Source organism: Lepisma saccharinum, chromosome 4 (assembly GCF_977018435.1).
Source record: "Lepisma saccharinum chromosome 4, izLepSacc3.1, whole genome shotgun sequence".
NCBI classification, from domain to species: domain Eukaryota; kingdom Metazoa; phylum Arthropoda; class Insecta; order Zygentoma; family Lepismatidae; genus Lepisma; species Lepisma saccharinum.
This window is the reverse complement of record NC_139232.1, coordinates 112486358-112500772: the sequence shown is the minus strand read 5'-3', so window position 1 is coordinate 112500772 and position 14415 is coordinate 112486358. Positions and strand designations below refer to the sequence as shown.

The 14415-nt window shown below is 38.9% G+C and overlaps 1 protein-coding gene across 2 annotated transcripts in view; it reads right to left on the bottom strand.

The window, feature by feature from the left end:
* Nucleotides 1–6040: 6040 nt before the first annotated feature.
* LOC145987336 (lysosomal proton-coupled steroid conjugate and bile acid symporter SLC46A3-like) overlaps nucleotides 6041–14415 on the bottom strand; it is a 29045-nt gene continuing 20670 nt past the window's right edge. The window contains exons 2-7 of one of the 2 annotated variants that reach the window (XM_083121856.1): nucleotides 13223–14186; nucleotides 11614–11715; nucleotides 9438–9575; nucleotides 7446–7529; nucleotides 6854–7010; nucleotides 6041–6339 (exon numbers count right to left, since the gene is read on the bottom strand). In XM_083121856.1, the coding sequence (XP_082977982.1) occupies nucleotides 6240–6339; nucleotides 6854–7010; nucleotides 7446–7529; nucleotides 9438–9575; nucleotides 11614–11715; nucleotides 13223–14186 (1545 nt within the window). In that variant the 3' untranslated portion in view covers nucleotides 6041–6239. The remainder of the gene's footprint in view (nucleotides 6340–6853; nucleotides 7011–7445; nucleotides 7530–9437; nucleotides 9576–11613; nucleotides 11716–13222; nucleotides 14187–14415) is intronic. The other variant, XM_083121857.1, reaches the window with a different exon arrangement.

Genomic DNA, 14415 nt, shown 5'->3' with positions numbered 1-14415 from the left:
AATGGTTATGGGTAAACAAGGCTTTGCATTTGATAAAGTCAGTGTTGCCAAGACCATGCTCTTCCCAGCAGTGCTAGATTGATTGATTGATTTATTTGGTTTCATTTACTTCGCTTTTCTGTCACTTTTGGCTAATCGCGAAGGTAAGGATATTGCATGATGAAATAGATGAAGAACACCCATACCAGGCTGGGATTCGAACCCGGGACACCTGGCGCTGTGCTAACCACTCCGTCAGAGAAGTCGGCTCAGCAGTGCTAGATTGAGGTCCCTCGGCACGTTCAATACTCATCCTTTTTTAAAGTCATATAGTCCAAGGTGTACCGAGTTGAGTTGAATTCTCAACTACCCCGAAATACCCTCCAAAAAATAATAATTCCAGAATAATAAACTGGCAATATTAAAATCGCAAGCATACAAACATACGTACACACACACTCAAACATATATTTATTTATTGTGCATTGTGTAAGCAAGTTTAATGTGGGATTTGAACCATTGAAGTGTGTCTCCATCGGGAGTCGAATCCTTGATAAGACGGAGGCGCTCATTCCCGATAGCGAAGTGTTGAACCTTGTGACCTTGTAATGTAAGGAGTTCCGTGCTCAGAAAGCACACTGATTCCATTACTAGGTCTTTTAGTTGTCGTAGTGGTAATGCTGTCACCTTGTAATCAAGTGGTCCTTCGTGGAGGTACATTGCACAATGGTTCCGATCCCACTGTAGGTTGCCAGCTCGGTGTTGGAGCCTGTTAAATATTCGATTTTCGGAGTCATCACAGAAGCTCCCGGGTTCTAAAGGAGTGTCATGTGTAAATGTCCCTTCATCAATTTCATATAATCATCACTCATCATCATCGTTACAATTAGCTAAGAGTGGCACAAAAGCTACGCTGAATAAAAAATACAATAAATAAACTGTAGGTCCTGTCCCGGTTAACCTATCTGAGCACAAAGTGTCAACTTAAAACCAGCTTTAAAATGTTTTTACAAGGCGAATATTGATTACTACATCCTCTCTCTCTCTCTCTCTCTCTCTCTCTCTATATATATATATATATATATATATATATATATATATATACATATATATAAAGCGTGTTTTTTTAGAGTGATAGAACTTTCAATAGGGATAGCTGTCATTTGTTTTGTTTTGATGACATGTTGTTTTGTCATTTCATATCAGTGAGCATTGGCAAATGATCATGGGAAGACTGACGCCGCAACAACGTTTACAAATTGTGGAAATCTATTTCCAAAATCAATGTTCTGTTCGCCAAACGTATAGAGCACTTCGGAAATATCGGTGCTGTCAGTGAATTCCAGCAAAATCATGTGACCTAACGCCACTGGATTATTTTCTTTGGGGATATGTAAAGTCTCTGGTTTATGCTGATAAACCAGCAACAATTGACGCTTTGGAAGCCAACATAACTCGTGATATTAACGACACACGTCCCCAATTACTTGAAAAAGTGGTTCAAAATTGGACTGATCGAATCCGGTTCATCACAGCTAGTCATAATAATAATAATAATAATAATAATAATAATAATAATAATAATAATATCGTCTTTATTGAGAGGGCGTGTTTCGGCCTCGCGGGCCGTTCTTACAACAAACCCTTTAAAAAAACATATTACAATTGACACTTTCCACTTCTTGAAAATCTTTGTTGCAGTAGAAAGAATAAAAAGAATAAAAAGACAAAAAAAAAATACAAAAAAAAGAAATTAAAAAAAAAACATTCCTACTTATAATGTAAACAATTAATGTACTGAAGGTACAGAGTTAAATACCACAATTAAAATACAATTATTACAGCTAAAACTACAACCAATACCTCATTCCCATTCATTACAGAAAAGACAAAGCCAGGCACTATTGTTTGGACAGCAGATGTTTCTTTAGATTTATTTTGTATGATGCAGGGTGGAGCTCCCCTGAGGTCAGTGGTGGGGGGAGGTCATTCCATTCTTTTATTGCGGTGACTATGAAAGAATTCCCATAGAATGTTGTTCTGTGTACAGGAATCGTGAAGTGTGTTTTTTGACGAAGGTTAATTTGTTTTCCTTTCTTCCTGTACGGAGCAATTTGATCAATTAAATATCTTGGTTCCTTATTGTTCAGGATCCTGTACAATAAAGACAATGCCAAAAATGTTCTCCTATTCTTAACGTTTAACCAATTAAGTTCCTGTAAGTACGGGAATATGTGTTCTCTTCTTTTGACATTCAGTATAAATCTTATGCAACTGTTTTGAAGTTTTTGTATCTTGTAATTTAGAGCACTGTGGATGTTTATAAAAACTGGGGAAGCATAATCAATTTTTGGCATTACAAGTGTGTTGACTAGGTGAGTTTTCGTTTCTTTGCTTAGCATATGTTTTAATGGAAAAAGTGATTTCAGTTTGGCTATTGAGTTTTTAATTATATGTGTGACATGAGAACCCCATTGTAGATTCTCGTCCAATATTATGCCAAGGTTGCGTGCTGTTTCTACTTTCTTTATTTTGGAATTATTCAGTGTAGGGAGGGGGGAGTTGTAATTGTTCTAACTTTTTGAGGTTACTCGTTGTGCCTAAAGTTAAAATGTAAGACATGGATGAATTCAATTTGAGTGCATTACATTCAGACCATTTAGATATTGAATTTAGGTCCTGTTGCAATGCTTCGAGGGCCATTGCACTGTTTCTTAATGGTGTTTGTATATATATTTGTGTGTCATCCGCATACTGATGGCATTTGCAGTGTTTTAGTGAATCATTAAAATCTTTGATGTATAGCGAAAATAGGATAGGTCCTAGAATACTTCCTTGTGGTACTCCTTGTTTGATATCAAGCCATTTAGACATGCACGATTTATTCTCATGTACTAATTTTACACATTGTTGCCTGTTCGTTAGATAAGACCGAAACCATAACAATTCCTTATTTCTTATGCCGATAGATTTCAATTTCTCTGCCAAAAGTTTGTGGTTTATGGAGTCAAATGCCTTGGTGTAATCAAGGAGTACAAGAAACGAAATTTTACCATTATCCATCCCCTTGGCTATGTCATCAACAACGCTAACTAAAGTAGTTACCGTGCTGTGCTGTTTCCTGAAGCCTGATTGATGTGGAGAATAGTGGTCATGCAACATCAAATGGTCTACTAATTGTTCTTTTACTATGCGTTCTATAACTTTAGACATAATTGGCAGTACGCTTATTGGTCTTAGATCTTTAACATCAAGGGAAACAGTGGTTTTCGGTACGGGCGTCACTACAGCCTTTTTCCAATCTTCGGGAAATATCCCTTAAGAAAGCAGTTTATGATGTGAGTTAGGCTCTTTAGGCAATGCGGGATGCAGAGTCTCAACATTTTTAGACTGATGCCATCATGACCCTTGGCATTGGAGTGTAGTTTTTTGACCTCCTTCAACACGGTAGCCTCATTAACCTTCTTCAGTTTGAAGGTTCCGCTTGTCTGCCGTGTTTTATATGACTCGATTAATTTCTCAACCTCGGTCGTGTTTGTTTGCTGACAAGCAGAATTTACAAAAAAGTCATTTATTGCATCCGCATTGAGTACGGTGGACATATGCCGGAAATTATTTTCAAAAAGTAAATGTCAGAAAGTTATCTTTCAAATAAAAACACAATTGGCTTCAAACTTAATTTTTTATGTGTTTTATTTCAGTTCAAAGTTCTATCACTCTAAAAAAACACCCTATATATATATATATATATATATATATATATATATATATATATATATATATATAATACATACAGTATCTGCACGGCAATAACCATTCGATTACCTTTTTCTTATTATGATTTTTTGTTCAGCATTAGCGATTAGGTTTTATGACATGGACACATGGTTTCTCTCTTAGGGCTTTGTTCTAAATCTGCGTTTGCAACACTGGACAGTAACCTATGTTCCTGCACAGTGCAACTAGTTCGAAAGCATTTATTGCGTCCTTGAGCGAGGAGTTATGGAACTGGTGATTGTATTCGAAGATCGGCCATGTGGAAATGCAAATCATAAGGCAGGCAGATTAAACGATCGTCTGGAACTTTCTAGATGATGAGACGTGGCAAATGAAGACAGGTGATTAACTAACTGACAATATCATTTTTGTGCAAAACTCCGTGACCGAGTTCTGATCTAACAGCAACGAGATGACTAAATTTTGTTGTGTTGATAATGCGACACGGGTAGAAATGTCAAAAGCTTATAAAAGTATATGTGGTTTGACTTTAATTATGATTCTTTTTCATTAGTCATAGCAGGGCCGGCTCTAGGAGCCCTGGGGCCTGGGGCTCTGGGGCATACATCATACGTGACGTTCAGAACCAAACATTTTGAGAAGTTTTTGTTCGTTAATCTGAAGTACAGGTGTCCTAAATACTCACAATATAAACACTATTGCAATTAATAAACAATTCATTTATATATTCCGTAGTGTTATTTAAGAGGAATAAAATTGAAGTTTTAAACTAAGAATTATGAGAGACTAATAAGTTTCTAAATTATTTTTTCTTTTCATTTTCGGTAGGCCACCGGTGCAATGTGCTTTATATTTAATTAAAACTAAATACGTTGTTTATTTTTCTTAGAATTTTGACGCTGTAGTGAAGTTATATTACTCCATATAAACTAATATTTTCACTTTATTATTTCATTCTATAATTAAATTAATAGTGCATACAAAGTATAGGGTGTTCATAAAGTCCCGGTACAATTACAAATGTAATGGTACCGGGACTTTATGAACACCCTGTATTTTTGATTAAAATATTTTTTTCGACGAGATTTTTATGTAGTACTCTGTTTAGAATATGATTCCATTTCCAGTAATCTTGTGTGTGTCAAAACAATCCATGAAGTCATGAAAATTCAGATTAGTTGCTTATGGAAGCACCAGCGTCCTATAAATTTGTAATAAATCGTACACAAACAATTATTTTATCTGGCGCGGGTGCCCGAGTTGCTCCTCCCTATGCTCTGAGTTATGGTGTGCATGAGTCCTCAGCGCAAATAAATGCTCAGCAACTTTACTGAACATGCACAAAGTAAATAATAATCAGCGTTGTCTGTACTTCAACAGCGTAGCGCCGAGATACGTGGTGGCAATCTTTCCGTCGTGGTTTCTTTCTGCACACGCAGATTGGTCGTTCCCCAGAAGTTGGAAGACGACTTTCTCCTCTGTGGCGCAATGAGGCGCTTGCTATGCGTGTCAAGGAAGGTTCTGATAACCACAGTCACCGGGGTACTCGTTTGACAGGTCCGCGCCAGCAAATTGAAGGCGATTATGCAGGCAATAGCTGTGTGTGTGTGTGTGTGTGTGGATAACAATAAAGTTAAGAGAACGTTAAAAAGGAAGGGAAAATACTCGTGTATATTTTGACCAGGTCAGGTTATGTAGAAATGTATTATGCTCTTAATTTGAATTTTTGTTTCAAGTCCACTTTATGAACAGATGGGCTAATCGGAAGTGGGTCTCGTGTTAAAAGTGGGATCCGAACCACTACGTGCCTCCACCGGAACCCCTTGTCGACGACGTTACCACTATGCCATCGAGGAGGCTAACTAAAAAAACTGTTAGTTCAAGTTTTGTCAAGTTGTTATTTGGTTCTCACATTTTTTGACACATTACAGCACCCCACCCCACCCCTCATTTTGGGCATTTCTCTTGTCCAGTGATGGAGTTGTGTAATCCCCATTTATGGTGGAAAATGTACTTACAAACTCAGGTTTCTCAGCTAAATAAACGTTTCATTAACTTTTACGTGTCTGCTTACCGTCTTAAAATTTAAAGCATAGATTTTCATTCCCAAGTACCCTTCTACCATATTTGCCTTTGTCTTCCTTCTTTTGTAGTTCCTTTCACGGCAATCCTTATGAAATGTTCCTAATTCAGTTTTCCCCCCTGTTTCATAATTGATTTTGTTAATTTGCTGAATAGTTGGTTTATATCCGTAAAAAGGGGGTGGGGGAGATATACCTTCTACCAAAGCAAGATAGTGAGTGCAGTCCACGGAGGAATAACATTGCATACGTGTAGGTATTACCGTATGAAAACTGCACCAAACCTTCGTGTATAATGGTAAAAAAATAACAATTTAATATATAAAACTACATAGTCAGGAGATAAACGACAGGAAATTGTTTCCTTTTTTAACATAGTATAATACAATGTCTTGTTGTAACGAGCTTCTTTTTTTTAATGCACAGCTTCTGCTGTTGTTATCACAGTCTTGTCTTTTCCAACACTTTTCGCTTTGCTTCTTCTTCGTGTTCTTCGGACATGGCCTCAAGTGATCGCCCTCGCAGGGAAACAGTCATCCAGCTGTAAATAAAACATAAATCCCATCTTAAATATCGTGTAGCGCAGTGAACATACCCATACGCATTCTCTCAAAATAGGCGGGCAAAAAAGCACCGAATAATACAAAATAGGCAGTAAAATTGATAAACATCGACAGATTTTTCGTCATTTTCCTGTACGAGGCAAATATCAGTTACCTGCGAAATAGACATGACTAAAATAGGCAAAACCAGCCTATAAAATTCACGTATTCCTCTCAGAAATGGCCTGAAACGGTTTTAAACGTAAATGCCTACATTTTCCGGAATGTGAACAGAAACGGCATTTTAGGGCAAGTTCTGAACCTACTATTTGACATAGGCATTCCATAAAATTATGAAACAAATCTCCGAGTTCGGCCAGCCCAATGTCAATAACGAATTATTGAGTATGGAGACTTGGTTTTATAACTTCTGGCCAGTTTTCAAAGTTACGAAATCTATTTTTACTAGATCGTAAAAATGCTAATTGTTTTCAATAAAAATAAAATACTTACAGAAAGAGGCCGAATACTACACAGTAAAGGCCTATACTGACGTAGAACGGGGCAGATGGTAAAGTCCTTATGCTGGCGTTGTAGACTTGACTGTACATCGGACTAGACACTAGCGACACAGCGGATTCCGTTGAACTGAGCAGGGCAAACACTTTACCTAAAGATAAGATAGACGTATGTAGGATTGCTATTTTAACACCATTTTAAGCGTGAATGTGATAACGTTATTCAATTAAGTAAAACATAAATTCGTACGAGAGTGAAAGTATATAATTATATACAGCAATCTATAAATACATATTAATAATATGAATATTTGATTGGCTCCAGAAATTTCTAACCATGGTTCGAAAGAAGAAATCGTTCTTCAGTAGACATGTAAAATTGGAAAGATGCTTGCCCACTGGTTCTCAAATAATTATTGTGAACAAAAGTACCTCGTAAGATTTACACAGCACGCATTTATCAAATCTTGTTCAGAGAAATTAACCTCAGAACCATTACAACAATATGTATGTTATATGCATACAACAGGTATATTCGATCTGTTTAGAACGAGAAACAAATTACATAAATAGAGTAAACGTCATACCTCTGTCCTCCTGCGTTGTAACTTTTGAAGTCATGGATCGTATGGAGAGGCCGGTGAAGCAATAAAAAGCGCCTATAACGCATCCTAAACAGAAATGAAAAGCAAATATCAGCTTCATGCCTTGCACTGCAACATTGGAGCAATGGATAAATTATATTCTAATTGCAACAAAACTACCACTGTGCAGTTCCCTATCGAATCAGTGAAAATGGAAAGGAAAAAATACTTTCCAGCAGTCCAATCTTGGCAGGGACAACGCCAGGAATTTTCGACCGGGTGGGCAGAGTTGCATATTGATAAACTGGGGTGGACAGGTGTAAATGTAAGACATTATATGAGTTTGTAAATATGTATTCTCCCCTCCCTCCCTCCCTCTTGTCTATCACTCTCGATTCTCTTTTGACATTTTGCTTCTCCTTTTATGTCTTCTTATTTATCTCTATATATTTTTTCTCATTATGTTACCTCACCCCCTTCATCTCTCGTTCCATTCTTGAAATCTTTCCTCTTTCATTCCTAATCTATTTCGCATATATGATTCATTTCGCTTCGCTTCCGATAGACACTACTTGCAGGAAAGTCTTGTATTTGCAAAAATTCATTCTACTAGTAACCATCCTCTTTCATGCATACGACAGTGAAATAAGGCCGACCTCCGTGGCTGAATGATTAGCACGCCACCTGTCACGGGTAAGTAATGATATGATCAAATTGATGAAGGGACAATCACAAAGAACACCAATTCCCAGACCTGGATTCGAACCCGGGATCACTGGCGTCGATACGTTTAACCACTCATTGTCAACTCAATAATTCTGTAGATATTTTTTATGGATAGTCACCTCGGTATAGTAGAGATTATTATGATTGCTTCTTATTAAGTAGAACGAAAAAAAATATGTATTGCATACCATATAGGTATTTGAAGATGACGTATATAAAAATTGTGATGAAATAAAGAAAGGAACACATCAAATTGCCCATGACTCTTTTAACATATCAATGCAGACCTAATTACCTTTACCTCATTTTTAGGTACAGTTATGTCAGATGATTAGTTAGGCTAAAATTTTTAATATTTCTACCGCATTCCAAGTATCTCATTTTTTTTTCTTATGTGTCCCTTTTCAAAGCAAAACCTCTACAGGAGGCTCAGGGTAGCAGTCCCCTTAAATCCGGCATAATTTTTCGCCTCCATAAAACCCCGCCCCGGCCATCGAACTACCTACTATTGGCTGCTTATATAACCGAAATGGTCATTGGATCACAACTTTCGTTTCAAGAGTTCTGGTAATTCCTTTTGCTTAGCAATAACGCTGTAAAGGAAGTTGAAAGAAAAGCTTCAATTAATTTCATTCAACAGAATATTTGCTCCCACTTTATTAACTTACTCACCAAACTAATATTTCGTCAAAGGACATAAAGGTAAATATGGAATTGTGATTCACAATTGCGAACATTTCCAGTGTCGACAATAGTCACGAGGAAAATAATACGTGGAGTGAACACCAGAATATACTTATGTATGGAACCGTTCACATTTTCGTAAAGTGTAAATATTTATTGAATTTGTTCGGGTGGGCAATTGGGTGGGCAGAGTATTTTTTGGTAATTTTAAATGGTAATTTTTCAGTTTTGTTAATTATTCGCCTTAAACCTGGATGCCATGCTTTTACGATTTGATACAGAGGCGCGCGTTTTCATATTGTTTAGTTGTGTTCAATCAACTGCGACAGTAAATTTTCCGTTACAACTTTTCCATTGCATAATACAAGAGAAAATAAATATCTTACCACTAAAAATGTTGTAGTTTGAAATGCTACAGAAAGAAAACAAACTACGATCTGGTACTTTCATAGTTGCCACCACAATAGAGTTACTCATATAACATAACCAACTGCACAAACTCTATGTATAATAAAAATGAACGTTTATTTCTATTTCTACGTTCTTTCTCATAATATATAAAAGTGTTGTATAAGTAATACTTGCCGATAAATAGTGTGCTTGTTTGTGTAGCTAGAGCAAAGCACAAGCGAGACGTGACGAATGCTACGACTCCATACATTCCCATGTGAGTATCTGCCACTTGAAGAACCTTTGTTAGCAATGGAATGACCATCAGAGATGCTATGAAATTAAAAAGAAACAAAAAATAATTATTAGTTTGTAGACGGTCAGTCAGCACCATGAAAATGGCACAATAGAAGTGAAAGAAAATGGATGAAAATCCCACACACAACCACGTCGCGAAATCTGTCAAGTAGTAAATGTGATCCTTCTTGTCAGTACTTTGTTCTACATTTATCAACAGAGGTAAAATAGAGCCTACAGCCTCCTCTATTCGTTTAAGGGGATGTTTATTGTTGTCCACCTCTCAACATTTTTATACACTCGTTCACTTATAATCTTTTCACATCATACGTCTCATTTTTTAAAACTATATCATGCAGTAGTGTGTAGTGTCAGGAAAAGGCTTGTGAAGATTTCTCCATACGTTAGACCAAGTAACACTAGGAAAGTTTCTTTCTATTCGGCTAGTCTGCAAGGAAAGTTTTTCTTGTAAATGTTTTGACATAGTATTCCCCTTCAAATCTACGGGGAAATCAACATAACTTCATTCTTGAACAAGTACTCGTAAATATAGGACCATTTTAGAATCTACATAAGTTAGGTGGGTTTTGCGATAGAAAGTCAGTGGTATATATATGCAACCATATTGACGTAATTGACCGGTCAAATAAATATAATTTGTAGTTTCTAGCTAAAGAAAAAAAAATAGTGACAACAGTTTGTTTTATGTTCCATAGTTCTAGTCCACTGTGTTTGGCACGGGATCGGGAAATATACTCGAAAAAAATGGCTGTACCACACAAACCATCCCACAGCAGATTGCATTTTCTAAGATACTGCTGTGCGAGGTAACACTTGAACAATATAAATTGGCAACACTTGAGTAACATAATTTAATTTATTAAAAATGCAAGTGTGTAGATGCCAGTCTTGGTTTCGCCTTAGTTTTCGCTTCCGCTGTTTTACCTGTATGGAATTGTCTCGGTCATTTTTATTATCTTCGTAAGTTCGTTTGCACATCTACTCCGTAATGAACTGTTGCGTCGAAACAGTAGTTCATTGCAGTTAAGCTATTTGTCCTTAATTTGAACTTAGTTTTATTTTAATTGATTTCGTAAAAAGAAATACTCTCATTAAGAACGATCATAAATGCATTTAATACCTTGTCATGTAACCATCCATTCTCCCTCTCGTCCAGTCCCCGTCGTTATCAAAGGTACGCTGCAATCTTACATAATGGAAGAATGGTGGCTTATCCGAGCTTCGTGACAGGCTTGTCTTTCCCAACTACTACAATAATTACGTAATTGTGTCATCGTTCCCACGAACACCATACGCAAAAAGCGATGATGACGAAGACCTTGTAACGATTCCCCCAACGTGTGCGTGGAAAATGTCCAAGCCTAAGCCTTCGCATTCCTCCATTACACATCATGGGTTCATATGTATATGCAATGAATATATCGCACGTTTTTGCAACTTCTTTTGTGTTGCGGAGAGATGCACATACACAACTTCTCTCTTTCCATCTCTCCCTTGCTACCCCCTTTTGTTTGGAAACACACAAATACCGTTCTTTGATATCGGTGATAGTTGATTTAGGGAGCTTTCAGACCGAAGCGACACACGTCAGGCAACAAGCAACATGGGGGTTTCACACTGAAGTGAAACACTGCGGATGCGGTACCACCAGACCGATGTGACACGATGCACGATCGTCGCGTGCAGCTTGTCGAGTCCTTTCGGTACGAATAGTTGCATTTATTTCAGAAGGTTCCTTACCAAGCCACACGTGTCGCGTCGGTCTGAAAGCTCTCTTCCATAATACTGTGAAGTTTACATAAGTTTCATTACATTTTTTGTCATTTAGCGTCATTTTTTCAATCTCTTCAGATTTAATCACGCCGTTGAGGATAAATGGTGAATTGATGAAGGAACAAGAACAATAAAGTACATTAATTGCTTGAGATTCGTACTTAGGGTCTCTGACTCTGCAGCATGCTACGTTTACCATTTCGACCACATACGTTACCACATTAGTTATATGACTGGCGTGCAGCATAATGTCTAGTCATGAAATAATTTAAATTCATACCAAATATGGATATACTGGTCTGCACGATCTCCAGATTGCTGTACTCCTCCGTTCCCCAGCCGAATATTCGTTGGAAGTACAGGTACCTCACAGAGATTTCATCTGAAAAGGAAAAGAAATTATGCATTTCATAAGTGACAAATTCAAAAGTTGGAGGTCTACGTTTCATTAGATTTTTTTTATTTAGTACAGCTTTTCTGCCACTTTTGGCTAATCGCGACGATGAGGACGAGTGATGGATGATAAGATGAAATTGATGAAAGGACACTCACAAATAATGCCCATATCCCGTCCGGGATTCAAACTCGGGTCCCTGCCATCTTAGCATGCTGTGCTAACCGTTCCTCCACGGAGGTCGTTACTGGATGACTAGGTATTGCAAGCCATAGTCATTCAAAAATTAATGGTTCAGAATCGTACAGCCAAGGACAAAAGTGGACGGGAGTTTAGATATGAGCAATAAGGGATGGTAAACTTGGAATCTGTCATGCTCATGAATCCCTTAATGTTAGGCAATCAAAAACAATCCCCAATGTTGTGCTTTGCGTACCATGCGTACCATCTGCTGTGATAGATAAGAGCAGTGACAAAAAAAGCTGCGGAGAATTTTGAGGGTATCTGCTGTCATTGGTTAACTAGACATTTTTGACGCATAAAGAAATCGGTTTTCATCTTTTCTATGCAGTGATGTGAGGTATTAAATAAAGGCAAAAGTATCCCATGTGTGGTGACCGGCAATAGAAATGGGACGCCTATATCCTCGCAAGGTGTTGTGTGTGTTGCCTAACCGCAAGGCGATAAGTGGATTTTAATATGAAACTAGCTGATTGCCCGGCGTTGCCTGGGTATTTATCTATCCCAATCTTCTATTAGACAGGAAAATAATAAATTCTAACTATAGTGTAAAATGTAACTAATTTTAAATGTGACCAATTAGCTTAGCGACTCCGAAAACTATGGATTCGACACTAATCTAGGTCATTTGTGGCATTTTATTTTCACCCCCTCTCATCCCCCCCTCCATGCCGATAGGTGATGAACTTGGAGTTGAACCGCATTGGGAGTGTCACGAGAACTATGGATTCCATTCGTAACACAGCCTGAATGTTAGACAACCCGAGAAACACTATCGTTGTGCGGATTGCATAGAGTCACGGATGTCTGTTTTTGCGGAATTTAATATCGGTGGTTCTCGGTTATTTTTACATGTCACCCCTTTCCAGCCCACCCCTAGGGGTGCCAGGGGTGTCTTACCCCTACAGTATTTATTTCCAGATTGCAAGTGATACGCGTACCAAGTTTGGTTGAAATCGCTCCAGGCGTTCGAGAGTTATGCCGGAACAAACAAATACACACACATAATCCATTTATATATACGTATATAGATTATTAATGCAAGTTCTACCAACGCCGTAGATTTAGGCAACACACATAACGCCTTGCAGAGAAACGAGCATTTCAGGATCTAGGTGTATGTCTCTTTTTATTGCCTTTGGCTGCGTTGTCCCATAATGAGCCATAGGGGTGTGGAGGTAGGCCTCCACACATTCTTATTTTAGATCATAGTGGAGGTGTGTAAAATATCAAGAAGTAGCAGTTACGCACTTACCTCCACATGCGCTTTGGAACAAAGATATGACTAGGAGAAGAACAATGTACATCCGCTTGTTGTCATCTCTCTTTCGGAACGTCACTCGAACTGAATCCGTGAAGACGTCCCAGCAGCTGCTCATCTTCAGCTTCTTCTCGCCCTTCGCGTCGGAATCCGGACGAGGTATGTTCTTGATGGCGAAGACGGTGTAGACCACCCCCACGGAGCTCACCACCAGGCTGACGAAGAAGGAGATGATGTAACTCCTGCCGGTGGAGGTGAAGATGTAGGACCCCAGGGCCAGCCCCACGGGGAGGGTGAGGTGCAGGGAGGTTTCCAGGATGGCTATCCTCATGGTCCGATCCTCCGGGGTCGAGACGTCGGACAGGTAGCTGTACATGGCCATGAATATGCTGATGTCGTATCCTGCTATGGCTCGCGGCAGGGCGGCGCAGAACAGGATGTACTCCACGGGCCAGCTGACGTAGTAGGCGTTCAGGACGTAGCCCGCGAAATACACGGCCTTTCCGATCATCCCCACGACCATGGCCGTCTTCGGACCGTACCGATCCGTCCATATGGCCAGGAAGTACCCGCTCACGACCGGAAGTACTTGCCGGATGATGTTGTTGTACATCATGAAGTTGGAGACCTTCCTCTGCACCAGGATCTGCGCCTCCGAGTTGTTGCTGGCCGTGAGGTTGCCGCAGATCTCCTGGCTCAGGTTGAAGTTTGCCACGCACACCTTGTCTATGTAGAACTGGTGCTCCATCACCACCGTCAGGGTGAAGGACAGGAGGTAGAAGAACATCACGGGTTCCACGGTCGTGTTGCGAACGATGCGGGTGAGCAAAGAGAAGAAATCCGTTATGGAAGGAAACCGAAAAGTTTTCTTGCCGTTCTTTGGTGGTAAGTCCCCATCTTGAGATGTTTCCTTCCGCAAGGTTTTGTCTTCATGTTCGTCCATTATCACGTTTTTCACCTGCAACGAAAATGGATTCGTATAAGTACAAAATTCGTTTCTTCTAATTAGGGCATCTTATGTAATACATAAACATAATATATGCAAGGTGTGAACGGTCTAATAAATTATTTGTACAGTAGCGTACAGGAGATCCACTGCACTGTCCTCCAAAATAATCCGCTTCGGTCGCAACGTATTTTCGACAAGTGCTGCTGTGGGAGTACCTAAGTGTTTCCTGCTGCAAGCT